This window comes from Podarcis cretensis (assembly GCF_951804945.1).
Source record: "Podarcis cretensis genome assembly, chromosome: 6".
NCBI classification, from domain to species: Eukaryota; Metazoa; Chordata; class Lepidosauria; order Squamata; family Lacertidae; genus Podarcis; species Podarcis cretensis.
Window position 1 is genome coordinate 82,577,245 of NC_137175.1, and position 21,252 is coordinate 82,598,496.

Genomic DNA, 21,252 nt, shown 5'->3' on the forward strand with positions numbered 1-21,252 from the left:
TTTGGTCTGGTTGGCCAAAGAGCAATGAACTATTTCTTTCAATGTATTGTTTGTTGTTTAGTTGTTTAGTCGTGTCTGACTCTTCGTTACCCCATGGACTAGAGCACGCCTGGCACTCCTGTCTTCCACTGCCTCCCGCAGTTTGGTCAAACTCATGCTGGTAGCTTCGAGAACACTGTCCAACCATCTCGTCCTCTGTTGTCCCCTTCTCCTTGTGCCCTCCATCTTTCCCAACATCAGGGTCTTTTCCAGAGAGTCTTCTCTTCTCATGAGGTGGCCAAAGTATTAGAGTCTCGATTTCAGGATCTGTCCTTCCAGTGAGCACTCAGGGCTGATTTCCTTCAGAATGGAGAGGTTTGACCTTCTTGCAGTCCATGGGACTCTCAAGAGTCTCCTCTAGTACCATAATTCAAAAGCATCAATTCTTTGGTGATCAGCCTTCTTTTATGGTCCAGCTCTCACTTCCATACATCACTACTGGGAAAACCATAGTTTTAACTATACGGACCTTTGTTGGCAAGGTGATGTCTCTGCTTTTTAAGATGCTGTCTAGGTTTTTCATCGCTTTTCTCCCAAGAAGCAGGCGTCTTTTAATTTTGTGACTGTTGTCACCATCTGCAGTGATCATGGAGCCCAAGGAAGTAAAATCTCTTACTGCCTCCATTTCTTCCCCTTCTATTTGCCAGGATGTGGTGGGAGCAGTGGCCATGATCTTGGTTTTTTTGATGTTGAGCTTCCAACCATATTTTGCGCTCTCCTCTTTCACCCTCATTAAAAGGTTCTTTAATTCCTCCTCACTTTCTGCTATCAAAGTTGTGTCATCTGCATATCTGTAGTGTAGATGGTCTATATTTAAGATCTGTATGTTTTGTAGTGAGACTGACATCTTCACTGTGAACTCTGCTCTTTCTTCACAAGAAAGCCAAAGCTGCAGCCCAGCACCCACTAAACTGGGAGTAAACTCCGTTAAACACCGAGAGACTTACCTCTGAGTGGGCATGTAGACCATTGCACTGTAAGTTTATTACACAATGAATTCTTTATGACTGCGTGGACTTCCAACTATTTAACTGTGTAATAGCATTTGCAGAAAATAATATGTAGGGAGTACTTCATCTCAGACTAAACCTTCATAGCATTTTTGTTTGCTTTCTTTTAACAAAGATAATAATTACAGCAAATAACAGTAGTATATTCATATTCTGCAGCCTTGAAGAAATTTAACTTTCTTTTAAAGTGTGCAGAATAACTCTGGAAACTGAAATATACATGGGGCATAATAACTGTTGCAATATTGTGCATCTGACAAAGAACAATTCATTCCTGGTTTTTAAATGATGCTTGAGTGAAAGAATGCACTTTGTTTGCTTTTAAAACAGTAATCATTGTAGCAGATGAGCAGCATTTTGTGCAAAGAATGAAAAGAGTGAGTAACAGACAACTTGGTTTGAAGGAACTGCTAATGGGTCTGATCATAATTCTTTATGCAAGAACTGGCATTTAACAACACAGTCCTATACATTTCTACTCATAAGTAAGCGCCATTGATTTCAGTGGGACTTTTTCCCTGGTACGTGTGTGCAAGACCAGTATAAATTTGCTTCTTTCCTCTTCTGTTTACATTGCCTTTTGCAGCAGGTCTATTAAATCACCCCTTCAAGGAATAGTGTATATAGGATGCTCAAAAATAAAGATAAAATCTACATAGCTGTCAGAGTTACAATGACAAATACAATCAGAAACTTACATGAAGTTGGGGGTTTAAATTGGTCTGAGAGGGGAGGGCCAGAAATGGAGTCAGTCCAAATTAGAAATTATTTTGATTTAGTCTGGGTGGAGGGGAATTCCAAAGACATTTTATGATCTGTAGTTAGTGAGCTTGAGCCTGTTATTGTCTAAATGTGATTAAATGCTCTGTTTTGTCTTTGCAACCCTTGCTCATTTATTTAAAGGCTATCCAGGTGGCTTGTGCAGTTCAGAAATTATCTGGCATGGAGCCTCATGGAGTAGTTCTTAGCTTTGGAAAATTTGTCCCAGGCTTGATCAATTTCCTAGGAGCATATTGCCAGGCAGAGTTCATTGAAACCAATGGGACCAAACACCACTTAGGACTGGATCATGCCCATGGTTAATGTAGCTGTGATCAAATGGTTTATTCACCTGCCTTTCATATAATGTGCATGTCTTTCTGCCTGATGCACACAACACATGCAACTCTCCTTGTAGGCACAAAGGAATCACCCTACATGGTTTAAATTAGGGCTAAGTCTCTCTATGCAAATTTTGAATAGCAATTGAATAATGTAGTTTGCAGTCCAAACAAGCAACTGTTTCCTCATATGTATATAAATGGAGGCAGTTTAGGTTTCAGCTACTTAAATGCCAGTGGACCATCATTTGGTTTCACTTTGAATCAGAAATAAAACACACAAAATGCACTCTGCCTTTCCAATGACACCATACATTCTTTTCCATTAGAGCTGAAAGACATTTTCAAAGAGTAACATTTTCATTTAATTTGCCTTGTCGCTCTCATTTACTTTGCCAGGGCTCTTGGAAATTATAAATGAACCCGGCCACAACGTATGAGCAACTTCTCTCACCACAATCGCCGAGAGTGATCTCAAGCTGCGCAAGATTACGGCAGTGCTCTTGTGCATGTTGCATTTGTTTGACTGGAGCTTGTCTGTGCAGAAGAACTCCCTGGAAGTCTGTGCCCTCTGTGGCTTTTAAGCTTGACTTTTAAAGCTGCTTCTGATTCTCCTAATCTGAGTGGAAGTGGCTGTCTGTGTGTGCCGAAGCTGCTATGCTAGCTTCCTGGCAGGTAGGTCACTGCTGTTTACCAGAAAGGGACAAGATAGCGGGGAGGTCAGTGAGGTGCAAAAGCAGTGGCAGGAGCACCTAACTGGCTGAGCCAGTGCACCAGCACTGCACTAACCTCCCCACTGCCTTGCCTTTCATTCTCCCAGTAAGCAATAGCAACTGACCTGCCAGGCAGTTCCCACTACACCTGGCAAGCTGCTTCTGAATCCAAGTAAGTAAATGAATTCAGTAAGTAGCTGAATTAATATATTAGCACAGAATCTTTTTTAAATGTTTGCACACAGTGCACACTAGATGACAGTGTAGTACAGTGCACTATTCTCTCTGGCAGTCTAATCCTGCAGTGCTGAGAAAATGGGACTATTTGAAATACATCTACATGGTGCTAAACCATGGCTTGGCTTAATGTTACATCTGAACTTGAACTTATGGCTTGCATCACAATGTTTGGCCTCACAAATGTTGCTCTTCATTGCTTTCTGAGTTCTTGTTTTTTCTCATTTTTTTCTTTTCATGGGCCGATTCCTTTAATTCATACCATCTGCTTCTAGTTCCCACTATGCCAACCCCCTCTACAAAACATACATTTAAAACACATGGCTTCCACAAAAGAATTGTGGGAACTGGAGTTTGTTAAGGGTGATGGGAACTATAGTTCCCAGGATTCTTTGGGGGAAGCCATGACTGTTAAAAGTGGTATATGTTATGTACTGAAGTTCTCACCCTGGGCCAGCAGGGGGATACTGTAGATAGTTATGCAAATAAGGGATCGAAAGTGACGTTCAGTGATTGAATAGTTTTAGGAAATTGTTACAGTTACATTGTACTGGAGCTCTATATAAGCAGGCTGACTGAACCCTTCAGTTCAGTTCTGTTCTGGCGTGTGAATAAACAAGAGTTGTTTGAAGAATCGCTGTGTCGTCTGATATGTTCACCCACAACTTAACAGTATAAATGTGCTTTAAAGGTATGTTGACTCACAATTTATCATAAATAAATTCCCATTTTTATTTTTTTAAAAAATTGGATTGGCATTATGCTGCAGATATCATGCTTCTTACACGCCAGGCCTCACTCACAGAGGTAGATGAGTAAATGTTTATACAGTGGTGTCTCGCAAGCCGAAATTAATTCGTTCCGCGAGTTGCTTCGTCTTGCGATTTTTTCGTCTTGCGGAGCGCGGATTCCCTGGGTATTAACGGCTTTAAGAAAAAGGAAGCAAACCCGCAAGACGTTTTCATCTTGCGAAGCAAGCCCATAGGGAAAATCGTCTTGCGAAGCAACTCAAGAAACGAAAAACCCTTTCGTCTTGCGCGTTTTTCGTCTAGCGAGGCATTCGTCTTGCGAGGTACCACTGTATAAGTTGCATTTGCTTTTATTGTAACAAGTTTGGATCAGGAACAGAATTTACTTTTAATTTTTTTTTAAATTAAATTTATATACCACCCTTTTTCATCTGAAGATCACAGTGCGGATGATCATTTTACTTCAGTTGTTTTGCAGCTAATACCGTGGTTCAATAGGAAAGGCTTTCGGTGTAATACCAGGAACGTTTGAGACATAGTTAAGTTCCTACAGTTTGGAAAGAGGTTTAAAAACGAAACCAAAATACTCAGTTTGCAAACTTACTTGTTGCCCAGTGATTAGAAGGATGGAGCCTTCTTTCCCATGTACCACTTGGCGATAAATATGATCTAGAATTAAGAGTTCACTCCAGCAGTTCTGAAGCAGCTTCATTTGGTCATCAACCTGTAGACAAACAAATATATATATTTTAATATATGATATTTCCTTGGTGGCTTATTGTTGCTGTTTACTTTTGAGTTTTCTGGTGACAGAATTCTTAGGTACTCTTAAAACTATTGGGGGGGGAACCTTAGGCCAAGGCCTCTGTAGCTGACCCTCGGCAACTGGAATACTCAGGGCTATTTTTGTGGAAGGGAGGGTGTCTCTGCTGTACCAGGTTGGGAGCCATAAAGGGGCCCAGACTCTGGAAAAAAAAGTAAGTGTCTAGTCCTTATTAAAGGAAGGCTATGAAGCAAAATATGCAGGCACCATTCAAAGCAGTTTCTTTATGAAATATGAGCCTGCTTCAGCCTTTCACAGCTTTTAGCTAATGAATGAAGTCAGAGCTATAAGTGATGAGCACTGAAAAGAAATTTAGAGCCGTATAAGCACCATGGAAGATCTAGAAGTAGGTTTAAAAGGACCCAGGAAATTCCTTCCCCCAAACAACAGGAAAATAACTTCTGGGCAATTTCTGTGGTGCATACATGAATCCAGTTTTGTTTTTTGTTTTAAAAGGTCAGATAATGCAGAAGAGCTGCCTAGTTCATTTTGAACTCCTCTCCCATTTTTGTTTTGTTACCTACTTTCCAGAGAAAATAATTTTAAAAATCAGAATTTTGGTGCAACTGAGCAGTATTGTGTCCACCCAAAAACAAAAGGTAATAGCAAAGACAGGAATTTATATTCCTTCTAACTTAGGTTTAATTTCATAATTTCAAAAAAGGAAAAGGAAAAATATTAGTATGTAAACTTTAATAAATTACCCTGCAAATACAAATAAAATTAATCATTAGTGCATTCAGATTGTGGTTGAGAAGCTGTGAGTTTCACCAAGCCCTGAAAAAGTAGCCCAGGTATATTAATATTGCTGGAGGACTGAGAGTAGCGTGTGAGAATCCTGCAGTGGTGTTAACCGGTGCTGATGTGTTGAGTTTTTTGTTTGCTTTGTAGGAGGAAATGCAGTCAGGGGTGGGCTGTTGGTTGTAACAATAACGTGCTGGGAAGGGATGATTCATTGCTTTTCCACCTATGGGAAAATAGGAGATTTATTGGGAGCAGGGGTTGTTTCTTCTTGCACAAACATGTATGCAAAAGCTCAATTCTTATGGCTTCTCTCTCACACACAAGATGTACATTGAACTGCACTATTAACCTTGTTGTAGTTACATTTTATAAATGAGTACAGAACAAATGCTCATAAAATACATTGCTTTTTAACTATTTAATTTTGAATTTATCCAAGCATTGGCATCTGAACATTGGTTGCTGAAAATCTTAAATCTGTTCTGACCACCACCTCTCCACCTGAAATACCATGCCTGTTCATGCACTAAATGTAGTATTTCCTGCCAGAGATCAATAGACGAAAGACCTACAGTAACTGGTTAACAACTGTTGGCACTGAGGGACAGCAATGATTTTAACAGCTGCATGACAGGCACACAGTCAACAGGTTAAGCCTTTCTAATATGAAAATATAATTATTTGTTTGTGACTTCTGCTTACTCTTGTGTAGGAATTGTGTTTCAGCTACATAAGCAACATAAAGGTAAAGGTAAAGGTACCCCGCCCGTACGGGCCAGTCTTGACAGACTCTGGGGTTGTGCGCCCATCTCACTTAAGAGGCCAGGGGCCAGCGCTGTCCGGAGACACTTCCGGGTCACGTGGCCAGCGTGACATCGCTGCTCTGGCGAGCCAGAGCCGCACACGGAAACGCCGTTTACCTTCCCGCTGGTAAGCGGTCCCTATTTATCTACTTGCACCCGGAGGTGCTTTCGAACTGCTAGGTTGGCAGGCGCTGGGACCGAGCAGCGGGAGCGCACCCCGCCGCAGGGATTCGAACCGCCGACCTTTCGATCGGCAAGTCCTAGGCGCTGAGGCTTTAACCCACAGCGCCACCTGCGTCCCTACATAAGCAACATATTCATGTCTAAATATCAGATCCAGAGAGTATGATTTATTAATTAAAGCATGTAGGCAGCTGTAAACAGTATCTGTTAACAGTATCAAGAATACTAATTACTAAATTAGTCAGCAGGATGAAACCTACTCAGTAGCAACAAAAGACACCAATATCAATTAGCAACTAATTTTATAGAAGTAGCATAAAATAATATAAACAAACTACTAGCAATATCATTACAAATGACAGGCTGAAAAAAAATGTCTTTGCTTGCCAGCAATTTGTCATAAGAGAGAGGGCAAGATGAACTTCCCGTGAGGAATTGGTTGTTTCCAGATGCCGAACAAACATCTCTTGCATACATGTTAAATGTAAACAAGTCGTGTCACTAAGTACTGGCCTTAGAGCATGGATGGACACAACAAGACAAGAAGTTTTTGTACTCACATAACGTAATTTGTCTTCCACTATAATATTTGTCTAATGGCAGCTAGAAAAAAGCAATGTAGAGTCCTGTTTCGTGAACTGTTTAATCACATATTTCATTCCAATGCTAAATGCAAGGCTAAAGCTGATCACTTTTGAGGCTTGCTTTGTATTAATGAAAGTGGATTCTCAAAAGACCCAAATCCACATGTTAAATTGTTCGTGTGAGCATGAGGAAGAGAATTACTAGCAGCCAGCTTGCCCAACTGGAATTGAATAATGAAACTTAACTAAGTAAACAAATTGAATGGAAAAAAATCAGCATAGAAATATCATTGATGTAAGGCATATTATTTCCCCTTAAATCATAGAATAATGGAAATTCAAAATACAATACTAAAGCATACTCTTTGGTGGAGCAAATGCAATCTAGAGGATTGATCAAGAATGGTGAATAAAACCCAGTTATTTGCAGATCTTTATAAGCAATAGTAACAAATATTGTTATGGTATCTTAAAGGTGCCATTATTCCTGGCATGAGCTTTTGTGGGCTACTGCTATAATAGCCACTGAACTCAAGCATAGTTTTGCTTGATATCAGTGGCACAATAACAGTGAATTGATTTTAAGATTAAAGCTTGCAATGACTTTGACTATACTTCATCAGGCACATTGTTTCAGATTTCAGTGGGATTGGGCTTTGGGAGGGGAAAGAATCACAGCAAACGTGCAAAGGCTTTGCTCTTGAGTATCTTCACGATTAAAATGGGGAAAGGTGCATTTTGTGGAAGTTTATTGGCAGTACACTTTACAACTCACAACAACCAGAATGGTTGATCAAAATGGTGCCTGTGTCATTTGGAAGATTTGCTTGTGATATGACAGTTTTAAAAATGTCGCCAAATGCCAATATTCAGGGGTGCACTTGGTAGCTCAGGCATAATACTGTATTTTTAATAGGTTTATAAAGTTCATTGGGAGGGGGGGACTAACAGTGTGAGCCCCACTTGGATTCTCTTTGCATCCAGAAAAGTGTGGCTATTTAATCTTAGGCTGCAAACTGAACCCAACCTACACCAAGCTATGGGAGCTTGTACAGTCAAACCTTTGTTCTCGAACTTAATCTGTTCTGGGAGTCCCGAACTCCTGGAACCGTTCAAAAACCAAGGCACGGCTTCCGATTGGCTGCAGGAGCTTCCTGCACTCAAGCAGAAGCCATGTCGGACGTTCGGCTTCTGAAAAACGATTGCAAACTGGAACACTTATTTCTGGGTTTGCGACATTCGGGAGTCAATTTGTTCAGCAACTAAGCTGTTCAGGAACCAAGGTTTGACTGTATTGAGGAGAGGTGTCCTTCAGCTGGCTGAGCCCGTCTCCTGCTGAACATGTGGACTGAAGGTGGTGGTTGGTGTAGCAGGCACACAGCACTCTCCCATGAGTTACAACCACAGTTCAAGGACAAATTTCAGCCGGCTAAAATTATTAGACAAAGGTGGAGAACAGGGTCAGTGAGGGATATGGCCAGGTATGTGATGTAGGATGAGTTGCAAAGGCCAAATTAGGAGGCTTGAGGGGCCATTTTTGTCCCTTGGTCCCGCGCATCTGTTCTGGATGTTTCCACAAAAGGGGAGAGAGGGAGAGGTAAATGCACGGCTACCATTTTTGTTGGCAGCAGCCTCTTTACTGTCACCAGGGGTTCCCAAATTGTGGTCTGTGGTCCACAAGCTTCACTCAGATGGTACACAGCATGTCTATAGATTTGGAGTTGAAGACAGGAGACAGCACATCTATCACTTTAAATAATCCTATTGGTTTTAATTGTATTTGTCTTGCTTCTTTTATTTATTCTATGGAATTCAATAAAACCAAATATAATACAGAAGAAGCAAGACAAATACAATTAAAAATCGCACGGCACATTGTAAATGCTACAGCTGGCAGAAAAATCATTAAGTGGTCCACCAGGACCCTCAGCAATTTTCAAATAGTCCATGGGGGGAAAAGCTTGGGAAACACTGATCTAGTCTGACCCGCTTGTGAGCCAAGAGAACCTCACGTTAATTAAGTTTTGGGAACCTATCCAACTTTCTCTCCTCAAGAACAGATTGACCCTTTGGCCTGGAAGCACCGTGCAGCCAGCCCATCAAGTGACCCACTGAGTTTTGGCAGGATCCAGTGTGGTACACAAAGCAGACAATTTATTACAAACACCCTCTAATATTACTTAGAAGCTGTGCAGCCTTTTGACAATATTGCTGGATGAAAGAAAGAGGAGGGGTACATAGCAGAGGGATATATTACTAAGTCAAAGTGAAGCTTGTGTTATCACAGGAGCAACCTTGCTCAGTCCCCATGCTGCATGTAACCACAATAATTCATTCTTGCTTAGATCACAGAACAAGGCTGAGCCTATATTAAAAAAGAGCTCCTTTTCACTCTGCCCCAGTTGTATTTATCTCCCATGCCATTTCTAACAAAGTCCCCTGTTATCTGGAAGAGAAGATTGCAGTCATGCTTTGTTGAAAAAGTAGGAGTTACAGGTCCACAGTTCACCTTTCCCAATTCCCAGAAATGTGTCAGATTGCTTTCAGTTATAGTATTATGTTTGTTCTTCAGCACAGTTTTACTAGAAGGTTTAAAGACAAATTTTAACTGTATTTAAGACTGATGGGTATTGGTTGGAAACATGTAGAGTTGTCCCATCTACATTCCAAAAATTATCTAGAAACAAAGAGTTGGCTCCAGTGCTAGTCCTACTCAAAGTACACCCTTTAAAATTAATGGACACGGCTAACTTAGGTCCATCAATTAATTTGAATAGGTCCACTCTGAGTAGAACGTAGATGTCTAAAACTTAAAAAAAAAAAAATCTGTATCCTGCTAATCTGTACTACCAGGTTAATGACTGCAAATCATTGGGCTGTAACCTATTCGGTTATAAACATATAATTAAGTGAATGCACACAAGGAGAAAAATGAGGTTTTTCTCCAGCCACAGTCCTGCTCTTGACACCAGTGGCTACCTCATACTGTCTTCCATACTGTCTTTTTATAGTGTATAACATAGTATGAACAAGGCTTGAAAAGCCCTTGTACATGTCAAGAACTTTCCCCATAACTCTTTTGATACCCCATCATTGTTTGTTCCTGCGATTTCTAGCTTACACTGCTTTGATTCATGCTCCCAAGGTGGGACACAACATAGAAGATATACTACAAATCTAAATCACAAACAAATTACAGTCTAGAAGTTAAAAGAGCAAACCAAATTTTGAAACAATCTGTCAATGTACAGCTGACCTCATTACATCAACCCCCAAAGAGGTGTATCTTTAGCTGACTTCAAAAGTTAAACTATGCACCATAACTATTATTCTTATTAGACTTTATTAGTCTTTTTTTGGGCGAAGAGGGACAAAGAAGAGAAAAAATTAAACATGCATAAATAGAATCCAGAAAACATTTCTAAAATGAAACATTGGAGAGACCCAAACTGTATCAGCAGCATAATCAAGTTCAAAAATGTATTAATCAATATGTAGGGAAGGTATCTTGACATTCTCCAGTTGGAGGGTGCTGTGCAATGTTGCTAACAGATGTTTCTGGGCATGGTGTTCCAGGGTCACCACAGGAAAAGCCCTAGTTTGTATTAGGCTTAATTTAACTTTGCAACTCCATCAACTTTTCTGAATATTGCATCCCATTCTATGAATTGTGTTGGGTCTGACCATATTCACAGTTAACAACAAATGCGTTTTAAAGATGCAACACCTGGCTGCAGAAATGCTTTCAGCAAACATCTGTCTCAACCACAGGCAGCAGCTCTAGAAGCCAAAAATTCACTTTGCATTGTGGAGTAGGTGCGGGGAGGGGGCTTTTTGAAGGTTCTGAGAGTCATCAGCATGCTATCAAAGCTTACCTTCCCCTCCCAAGCTGGTATCACCTCATTAGCAAGCCAATGCTGTGCAAACAGTGTGAAACAGCAAAGTCAGAATAAACAATCACTGCTCAGCTCCTGCTGTTGTATACAAGGCTCATAAATGTAGCAAAACAGAATTGTAGTTCACAAAACCTTTAGCTCAGCTGGGCCTAACTACACATGACGCTTGCAACCATGTAGCTTTTTTCTTCTTTATTTAATTACAAGTGGGGGGGGGTGATTACTGAGAATGTAGAGCATAGGAAGACAAGGCTTAACCCTTCTACTCACCACGATCTCAATGAAAATTCTCCTTCACCTTTGCAGTTAGCCCTAGTTAAAAAGGTTGCATGGGCACTAATCTGTGGTGTTGACGTGGAGGTCCTATGTCCAGTGTATGCCCAGATCTACATCAGGGATGGCTAATCTGCGGCCCTCCAGATATTGCACTCCCAACTCCCATCAGCCTCTGCCTTCAAGACAAATGGGCAGGAATGCTGGGAGTTGTAGTTCAACATCAGCTATAGGGTCACAGGTTCGCCATCCTGATTTACGTGGGAAAGGACACTGTGAATCTAATGTAGCTGCTTCATGGAACAGCTACCACATAGTTATTATGATATAAAAGGCAGCCATATATTGAATCTATGCCATATCTCATTCAATATTAGTAAAGAGTCCTCTCCAACTCAGCAACCTGGATTCAGAATTCTACTGATTTAGGTAGAAGAAGAAAATACGGTATAGTAAATGCAGAAAAGTCTAGGTATGTTGGTGTGGAGATGACTATGCTGAAATCTGTTGTGTTAAAAACCCATTGCAAATGAGCTTTCCAACGTGGATTTGCAGACTAATTGTTAACTACTGATAAGGAGTTTTCTTATGCATGTGGGAGAAGAGTGTCATCATTTGTATTTCCCTAATGCACCTAAGTCTACTTTGTGTTCATTGCTCCTCAAAAGGCAGCCATCGCTCACACCCTCTCTAAAGAACAGCACATCTGTGGCAGCTTCTCTTCCCAGCACTGTCTTTGTATATATGCAGTTCTGCTGGCTTTGCAAAATAGAGGCAACAGAAAGGCTTGATAGAAGGAATGTATAAGAGAGAAGAAGGGAACAGCCAGTGAAAGGAAGTACAAGAAGCACTGAAGGCTTGGTGTTGGATATGGTACATTGACAAATGAAGGAACCTTGGCAGAAGACTATCAGATGCACTGTGGTGTCAGTTTACTCATTGTTTGAAAACCTACACGCCCAAGCCACACAGACTCAGGCTTTGGCAAGGACTTCAGTAACACACAGCATCAAGTCTCAGTTGACACCGAAACCCAAAAACATGTTATAAATTGTAGTTAGAACTAAGTCTGTCTCAGAAAGTCTATCTCAGAAAGTCTATCTCATAAAAGTTACTCATCTGAAAAATTAAAAAGAATAAAAAAACACCTTTGTAGTGGTGTTATCGATGAGGGAGGGTAGACCAATACAAAAACCATTTTTTACCAGCAATAGCAAACAACATTGGCAACAACACTGATAAAAAAGCCACACAGAGTATATTGAAATATTCAACAAGCACAGTTCTATTTTCCCTGTTTATTTTTGATTATCTAATTTTGAGAATGGAACATTGTGCAGTTATAACTGCACTTTACGTTGTTATCAAGTAGTACAGAATTTTGGTGCGTACCAGATGTTTATATGGGACTTGGATTCAATGGAGCAATCACGGAAAGCACTTTTGCCATGCCTTGTGGTTCTAGCCTTTTGCTGCACCAGCTGTGATCCTGTATTGCATCAAACCATCAGCCTGTCACTCTGGTGCCATTAAAATAGATGAGTGTTTCAGTGTTCACCAGGTGAGGCACTCACTTTCCTTGGGTGCACTGCAGTGGCAAAACCATGTTAACATGGAAATGCAAGGGAGGACCAAGTCACATGCCACCCAAGTGGTTGTGCTGCATCCATGCAGTGCTAATAATAAATAATAATAATAATAATAATAATAATTTATTTATACCCCACCCATTGTGCTATATCATGCTACAGTGCATTAGCACTGCCTGTAGAAAGGAATCACATGGTTCAAGTTACTCAAGCCAGCACTGCCCCTGCCTTGGAGTCTATCAACCATGGCTGACCCACAATTCTCCTTCCTGAATTCTTTAGCACAATGATGACAGGACAAGCAGAAGGGACTTGGATCAAGGCCCATTGGTCGGAGCGAGTCCCAGGAGCAAGACTCAAGGCAAATGACTAACATACTCTCAAGCATGTCTTCTTCGCCAGTGTTCTTCAGCCTTGGGTCCCCAGATGTTGTAGTAAGTGTAGTAAGGCGATACATATGGGAACCAGGATCACAGTGGGCTGGCAGGGATGAACACCCAGACCATAGCAGCCAGCATGGAGCCCTAAAGCAACACTCCTACTATAGCCAGCTTGCGTATCCCCAGAGGCTTGCTGAATAACCCCAGAAGCCTTGTAGATAGTCAACAAGCAGTTTATGAGACAGGCATTGGTAAACCTGTGGCGCTCCATATGTTGTAGGGCTGCAACTGGCCATTGGGCTGATGTGAGTTGGAGTTCAACAACATGGGGGGGGGCACAGGTTCCTCATTCCTCATTTAACTTCTATTGAAGTTAAAAAGTGTCCCCGGATTCATTGAAATAAATCTGGTAACCTTACTCTAGAATAAACACCATTGTCCGACCTAAGGGCATGGTTTGGACACTCATGTGATCAATGGTGTGCAGCTACACCAATCCATCCATTAGCACACACAACTAAGGTCCAGAAACATGGATGCCAAACAACTACAAGCTGCCACTAGTCCAACCTTTCCTTACAAAATGCTTAGGTAACCTGCGGAGTAGAGCCAACTCCCCCCAAGACAGCTTATCCTCCTTCTACCACCGCCTCCTTCCAGTATGCTAATATTCAACAGGGTTTCTGAACTCCCGAAGAGTAGACAAATACAAGTTCTCAGCATTTCACACAAACCCACAGATGACTTCTAAGTGGGAAAGAAAATAAGGTCATCACTAGATATTTGCATTATTCAAAGCATCAAACAGAGTACCTGGCACTTAAAAATTGGCTTTTATGGGACTTGGGGTGGAATTTTTTTTGTATTTTTTGCTTTGCATGCTAGATCACATGTAGGTTATTCATGTTTGACACTCAGCATCATTTCTGATGAATTATAAATGTAATTTCCAGGGTTTTTCCTTTTTTGTTGTTAAAAAGGCAGGTTTTTAAGATTTCTGCTGAAAATTATACCGGTAACGCAGGAGCTATTCTTTATCAAAGTGATTGCAAGTGTTGTTCTGTAGAAATGCTCTGCAAGCATTCTCCTGAGAGCTGCATCCTGGAAGCTCTTTCTCTGTCATGTTACTCTTTCCTAGCTCAGTAATTCCACTTACGTCAACAACGGAACCACAAATGTTTATGTGAAATTATGAAATAATTTCAGATGAATTAGAGCTGAATTACATAAACAAGAGGGTTATGGGGTATGTAGCTCTTGTTGACTTTTCATCATTAAAAAATGTTTGAATGTTTTCCATGCAGTAACAAAATGAAATGAAAATTATGCATAAAAAATGAGCATGTTACAGGTAAGAGCTCTTGCCTCACCTGTTCCCGATTTGCTAGTTATCTGTGTACAGGGAGATCACTGTAGTCACATAGTGCCAGAAGAAAATGTAGCAATGGTATTAGTCTATTCTGCTTTGGACAAACCTCACCTGGAACACCTGTGTCCAGTTCTGGGCACCACATTTTAATATATGCATAAACTGGGATGTCTCCAGAGAATGTCAGCAAAAATTGTGAGATGCCTGGAGACTAGGTTGAAAGAGTTTGGGGGTTTTAGCCTGGAGAAAAGATCATTTAAGAGGTGATATAACAGCTACCTTCAAATATTTCAAATATTAGAATTCAAATATTCAGGTAGACGATGGAACAAATTGATTTTGTCATTCCAGAGGGTAGGACCGAAAGCAATGGGATCAAATTACAAGAAAAAGGGTCTAGACTAAACTTTAAGGAAAGAGTGGTACAGACTCCAGAAGAAAGTGGTTGGAGATTTTAAAAAAGACTTTTTTTAAAAAAAGATGGACTTTTAAACAGAGGCTGGATGGTCAATTATTAGGAATTCTGTAAAAGTAGATTTCCTGTATTGTTAATGACCTTTGAAATTCCTTCCAATACTATGATTCTAAGTTAACTGCCTCAGCGGTTGTGTCATTTAGCTCTCAATTCATATACTGGTAATATGTTGTGGATTCCGGCTGTAAAATAAACGGAAAGAGACTGTCAGGATTTAGGCTGATTTGGTCCTATATAGTGATGAAACAAACTGATGAAGTTGATTCTAGTCTATGAAAGTTGGTGCCATAATAAATTGGTAAATCTAAGGTATTCGTCACTGGACATTTTTTATTTTTAAAATTGAAATCTAATTAAATAAAATAAGAAAATCCCACTGTCATTTACTACAAGTCATCTTAACTTCTGCCTGTCATATGCAAACAATAAAATAGGCTTAATTATTGTTTCATAATGTCTAACAATGTACTTTGTCTGTTTATTTCAGTATAGCGTGAAATCAGAACTGGGTCTAATGAGGTTTATTTACAAACCTGGGGGTTCTAGGGTCTCTGCACAATCTACACTGACATATGCCTGAGAACAGGCTAGGGGTGAGGGAGCAAGAGAATTTTAAAATACCAGTGATGAATTTATTCTGAATATATTGTTTCAATTCTTACACAATAGACATCAATAGACTATGAATGTGTTTGACTGAATTCTCTGTTGACACCACAGGTCACTAGTGTTTTGTCTTTACAAATACTATTCAGTGGTCTCTTGCTTGGCAATTTATCAAATGCAATCATTTCACTGTTCCTCACTGCTATTTTTCAAGCTGGAGTTGGTTTCAATAAATTATGTAAAGTTTGCCTTAAGTTCTCACTGTAAATTTCACAAAAACAAAGAATGTGGATTACTGGAGTGTAGTGTGTGTGTGTGTGTGTGTGTGTGTGTGTGTTTATGTGCAGGCAGTGTACCCAGGCCTGAATATGTAGAAACATTTAGAAGTACAGTGGTGCCTTGCAAGATGAAAAGAATCCGTTCTGCGATTCTCTTCGTCTAGCGGTTTTTTCGTCTTGCGAAGCAAGCCCATTGACGGCTTAGCGGATTAGCGCTATTAGCGGCTTAGCGGCTTATCAGCTTAGCGGATAAGCAGATAAGTGGCTTAGCGGCTTAGAAAAAGGGGGGGGAGGAAAAAAAAGTCGGAAAAACTCGCAAGACATTTCGACTTGCGAAGCAAGCCCATAGGGAAATTCGTTTTGCGAAGCGCCTCCAAAACGGAAAACCCTTTCGTCTAGCGGGTTTTTCGTCTTGCGAGGCATTCGTCTTGCGGGGCACCACTGTATATGCATGTGTTGCTCTCCTCACATTGCTTGTTTAAAAAACAAATTCTCCCCACCTATCATTTTTACATTTGAAGGCACAAGGGTGGTTTTTCAAAACAGTAAGAGGAGCAGCCCTAAGTGGCAGTTTAGAGTGTTATTCACAATGTAGAAAACAACTTTTTGTTGGCGTTTAATAAAATATTTACAATATGTGGATTTCCATAAATACACTACAGTTGAGACTGTGCTGTTTATTTCCTTAATTATAATCAATACATTATATATGAAGCATTATGTCTGGAACATTTATGAATGAACGTGTATGTGAACAGTTTAATTTTTGATCAGCTGATCCTCACATATTTTGCAGCTGGGAATGCAACTCAAAAAATTAAATAGTATGTTATCATTTTTAACCTAGCTTCTTCCTTGCTGGGTCCCTTGATTCACATCTTGTGGAAATTAGATATTTTCCATTATGGCTGTGGAGACTGAGGCAAAGCAGATACTCAAGTATAGTCCTCAAGTCATTATTGTGTGTATGTGTGTGCATGCATACACAAACAAATACACACACTTTAAAAAAAAGCAAAGGGGCAAAGAACTTACGACAGTCTATATAGCTTGGGTGCAAATGTGCTCTGTTCCTGACTAGAAAATGAGTACTGCTGGGAGGTATAGCTCAGTTGGTAGAGCACGAGACTCTTAATCTCAGGGTCTTAGGCTTGGGCGTAAAATCGGGGTTGGACTAAATGATCTTCATGGTCCCTTCCAACTCTTCTCTGATTCTAAAAGTGACCCCTGATCCAGAAATGTTCTTCCATTTACAAAAGCTCTTTTTGCAAGGCTTCATACGAGCTCTTTGTCAATACTGTGTTGCAGACCACTGGTGTTTAAATGCTACAACCTCTGTCTTCTATTATTCACCATGTTTCTCAGATACACACACTTGTACATTATGCCATTGCTAGAAATCTTCCAGTAGTTTGCGCAACAGTTCATGGACCCATAGTAATATATTTACGCTTTCCACTCACAGTTCTGTGGTCCAGCCCTGTGTTGTGTTTCAGTTTGGAAGGTAGTAAGGAAGGATATGTGTTTAACAAGGCTAGGTGCCGATTTTCAGTTGATCTGCCTTTTACCCAATTAACTAGGGAAATAATTTATTATACACAAATAACTGTCCATAGTATATTAACGGCACTGCAATTACCATATATACTCGAGTATAAGCTGACCTGAATATAAGCCGAGGCACCTAATTTTACCACAAAAAACTGGGAAAACATATTGACTTGAGTATAAGCCGGTTCACCACACCACAAACCTCCTGGTGGGCCGGAGTGCGTGTGTGCATGCATAGGGGGCTTCTCTCTCCCCCCCCCAGCCTCTCCCGTCCCCCTACCTATCTAGGGTGCTGCCGAGAGACAGAGGCTGGTGGTGGCAGCGGCGGAGGAAGGCGGAGGAAGAACAAGCAGCCCAAAAGGGCTGCTTTCGGGCTGCTCGTTCTTCCTTCTCTGCTGCTGACAGCGGCAAAGGTGGTGGAGGAGGAAGGAGCAGCCTGGAAGGACCCTATAAGCTGAGGGGGGCTTTTTCAGCATAAAAAAATTGCTTTAAAAGTCAGCTTATTCTAGAGTATATACGGTAATTACATATTGCATTGCGTTACCATAGGTGCTTTATTGAAATACTATTTTCCTTCTGTGTTTGCTTTTTGCAAGGTTTCAGAGGGTTTTCCTATGGGTTTTTTGTGTGCTAATTTTGGGGTCAAAATCCTGTGGTCAAGAACGCATTGGACACTTCAGGTCAATTTTTATTCTTTTGCACACCCTCCTGGAAATTTAGGTTGAAGGACAGGTAAGAAATACATTAAATAAAATAAAATGAATATAGTATCTCAAGCTTGGTCTACACATGCAGCAGAATAAGGAGATAGAATACCCAGGTGGATGAATGGCATCTTCCAATTTAGGCTACAAGTGAGGAATGCTAATTGTGAGCGTTTTCTTATAAAAACCTGCAAGCAAGCAAAATGCACAGACACACACTCTCTCCCTGCTGTGCTAATTTTATATGTACAGAGAGTTCTTTTTTATGCTGGGGAGCATTAAAAAATTTGAGGGGCTACAGTCCATTTGATCACCTCAGGCCTCTGCCACCTTATTCCATCCCGTGTGTAGTCTGGTTTCAATAATCCTGACAACTACCTTGTAAAAGAAGTCAATACTGTAGTATGTTCACTGTATTACAAATCAGTAGCTTAAAGGGGGATGGCTGGTTGCCTTTTAATAACTTAGAAGGGGTTCACAGCAGAGGTGAGATTTGAACTTCCTGCCTCAGTGGTTTACAGTTCAGTTCTCTTGACCACTCCACTCCATTAGCCTCACTTTACAATTGGCTGCGATATCCCAATCACAGTGAGGAAAGCAAGGGTAGCCTTGTTGTGAAGGGGTAGTAGCAGAATCAATACGTGTGTGTGTGTGTGTGTTGCAATGCTGGAAATAGGAAGCATACTCCATTCAAAGAACTTTTTGTAAAAGAGAAACATTTCCAAAATGTTTTTGTTGTTTTGTTTTGCTGGTAAGGTAAAAGTAAAGGGAACCCTGACCATTAGGTCCAGTCATGGCCGACTCTGGGGTTGCAGAGCTCATCTCGCTTTATTGGCCGAGGGAGCTGGCGTACAGCTTCCGGGTCATGTGGCCAGCATGACTAAGCCGCTTCTGGCGAACCAGAGCAGTGCACGGAAACGCCGTTTACCTTCCCACCAGAGCAGTGCCTATTTATCTACTTGCACTTTGAAGGGGCAAATACAGTGGTACCTCGGGTTACATACGCTTCAGGTTACAGACTCCGCTAACCCAGAAATAGTACCTCGGGTTAAGAACTTTGCTTTAGGGTGAGAACAGAAATTGTGCTCCTGCGGCGCGGCAGCAGCAGGAGGCCCCATTAGGTAAAGTGGTGCTTCAGGTTAAGAACAGTTTCAGGTTAAGAACGGACCTCCGGAACGAATTAAGTACTTAACCCGAGGTACCACTGTATACATTGCTAGCATTTACCCTCAAATGACTTGAAATCAGTAGCTCCACTGATTGTGCTATGTGCCATAAATGTCAAGTTCACAAAGTGGGGGGGGGGGAGTCCCAGGCCACTTATAAATCTCCCCCAAAGAAAAACTGTGTTGCCGAGAGAGAGAGAGAGAGAGAGAGAGAGAGCAAGAAGATACCTGTCTGCATAAACATTGCATATGGTAATATCTATGGCCATTCATTGGCCTGCATGCATGCCCACATGCATGGGCGCTGTGAACCAGTCAACAGCTGCACATCTTTACACTACTAACTTTAGCACTGCTGCCTCTAGCACTCCTGCTTCTCAGTTGCCATTCATCGGTGGTGACCATCTCTGCACCACCACATCAGCCACCACTGAACTTGGCTGTTTCTTATTGCTTCTGGGAAAACATATACACAGGCCAATTCCGCTGTTGCGTTTGACTGACAGCCCACTTCTAGAGTTCACTTCTTAGCTGAGGCTAAGAAGAAGAAAAAGCTGGCCTGCTTAAGGATTAACCCCTCCCTGCCCACAGCATACATTAAATGCTGTCAATGAATTCAATCAGAACTTGCTATTCCAGGAACTCAGTACTCCAGAGGCCTCTGCGGGGATGCAAAATGGTACAGCTTGCACTCCTCCAAGATTTGCCCTGTCGCTACCACACAATTATTGGGCCAGTAGCAGCAGATGCCAGGCATTTTCCTACTATCTTTCCGCAGGGCCTGCAAGACAGAGCTGTTCCACCAGGCCTTTGGTCAGGGCGCAGCCTGACCCCCCTCCTCTGGCAATCTGCACAGAATTTTGCTTAATGGTTGCCATCAATTTGATTTTAATTAATTTTTATAATGAAATGTTTTTAGAATCGTTGGATTATTTTGATTGTTGTTAGCCACCCTGAGCCCAACTTCGGCTGGGGAGGGTGGGATATAAATAATTTATTATTATTATTATTATTATTATTATTATTATTATTATTATTATAAAATTCCATATGGGGAGGGAGGCAATGTGCATTGGCTGTTAGAACTGTGACCTCTGGCATCAAAAACCTTGCATAGGTTTCTAGCTCTCTTGTTAACAGAGATACATAGGAAAATATGGCTTCAAAAATGTCAGTGCATAGGCTAGACCTTCTACAGTGACTCATGCTCTTGTAACCTCTGAATTGGATTACTTCAGTGCATTGAATGTGGGGCTGCCCTAGAAGACAGCTAAGAAGCTTCAGTTGTGTACAGTGCTGCTTCCAGAATGTTAATTAGCTGGAAATTAAAATAAAATAATAATAACAACAATATAAATTTTATTTATATCCCACCCTCCCCGGCTGAGGCTCAGGGTGGCTAACACCAAATATATAATACATTATAAACACAAAATCAAACGATTAGTTTAAAATACAGTTCGAAATCACATTTAAAATCAAAATAAAATTAAGTGGGAACCCATAAATCATAACCGTAGGGGTAAGGAATTAAAAGTTCACCAGGCCTGACCACCTGTGCTGGTCTCATATGGGCTGATAGAAAGAGCCAAGGAGGCCACTTACATACAGGGTCCCATAGAAAGAAGGGGGTCAGACTGGGCCCGGATCGACGGGCTGACGGAACAGCTCCGTCTTGCAGGTGTCTTGTGACAGAGCGTTTCACCAGACTGGGGCAAGGGCTGAAAAGGCTCTGGCCCTGGTCGAAGCCAGTCTAACCTCCTTGAGGCCCAGGACCTCCAAAGTATTATTGTTTGTGGACCGTAAGGTCCTCCGCGGGGTGTACCAGGAGAGGCGGTCCCGTAAGTGCGAGGGTCCTAGGCCGTATAGGGCTTTAAAACCAGCACTTTAAACCTGACCCTGTACTCCACCGGGAGCCAGTGCAGCTGCTGTAGCACTGGATGAATGTGGAGTCTTGTTGCGGCGTTCTGCACCCCCTGG

The 21,252-nt window shown here is 41.3% G+C and overlaps 1 protein-coding gene and 1 long non-coding RNA gene across 12 annotated transcripts in view; one reads left to right on the forward strand and one right to left on the reverse strand.

The window, feature by feature from the left end:
- Positions 1–21,252, forward strand: part of LOC307218911 — a 133,190-nt gene that overhangs the window by 85,994 nt on the left and 25,944 nt on the right. For 2 of the 8 annotated variants that reach the window (XR_013840118.1, XR_013840119.1), the window contains exon 5: positions 14,262–14,369. The exons of the other annotated variants lie outside the window; for them this stretch is intronic. This is a non-coding gene — a long non-coding RNA (uncharacterized lncRNA). The remainder of the gene's footprint in view (positions 1–14,261; positions 14,370–21,252) is intronic. 8 annotated transcript variants of the gene reach the window in all.
- Positions 1–21,252, reverse strand: part of NR5A2 (nuclear receptor subfamily 5 group A member 2) — a 114,133-nt gene that overhangs the window by 29,137 nt on the left and 63,744 nt on the right. For all 4 annotated transcript variants that reach the window (XM_079981542.1, XM_079981541.1, XM_079981544.1 and 1 more), the window contains exon 5: positions 4,453–4,572. In XM_079981542.1, coding sequence (XP_079837668.1) covers positions 4,453–4,572 — 120 coding nt within the window. The remainder of the gene's footprint in view (positions 1–4,452; positions 4,573–21,252) is intronic.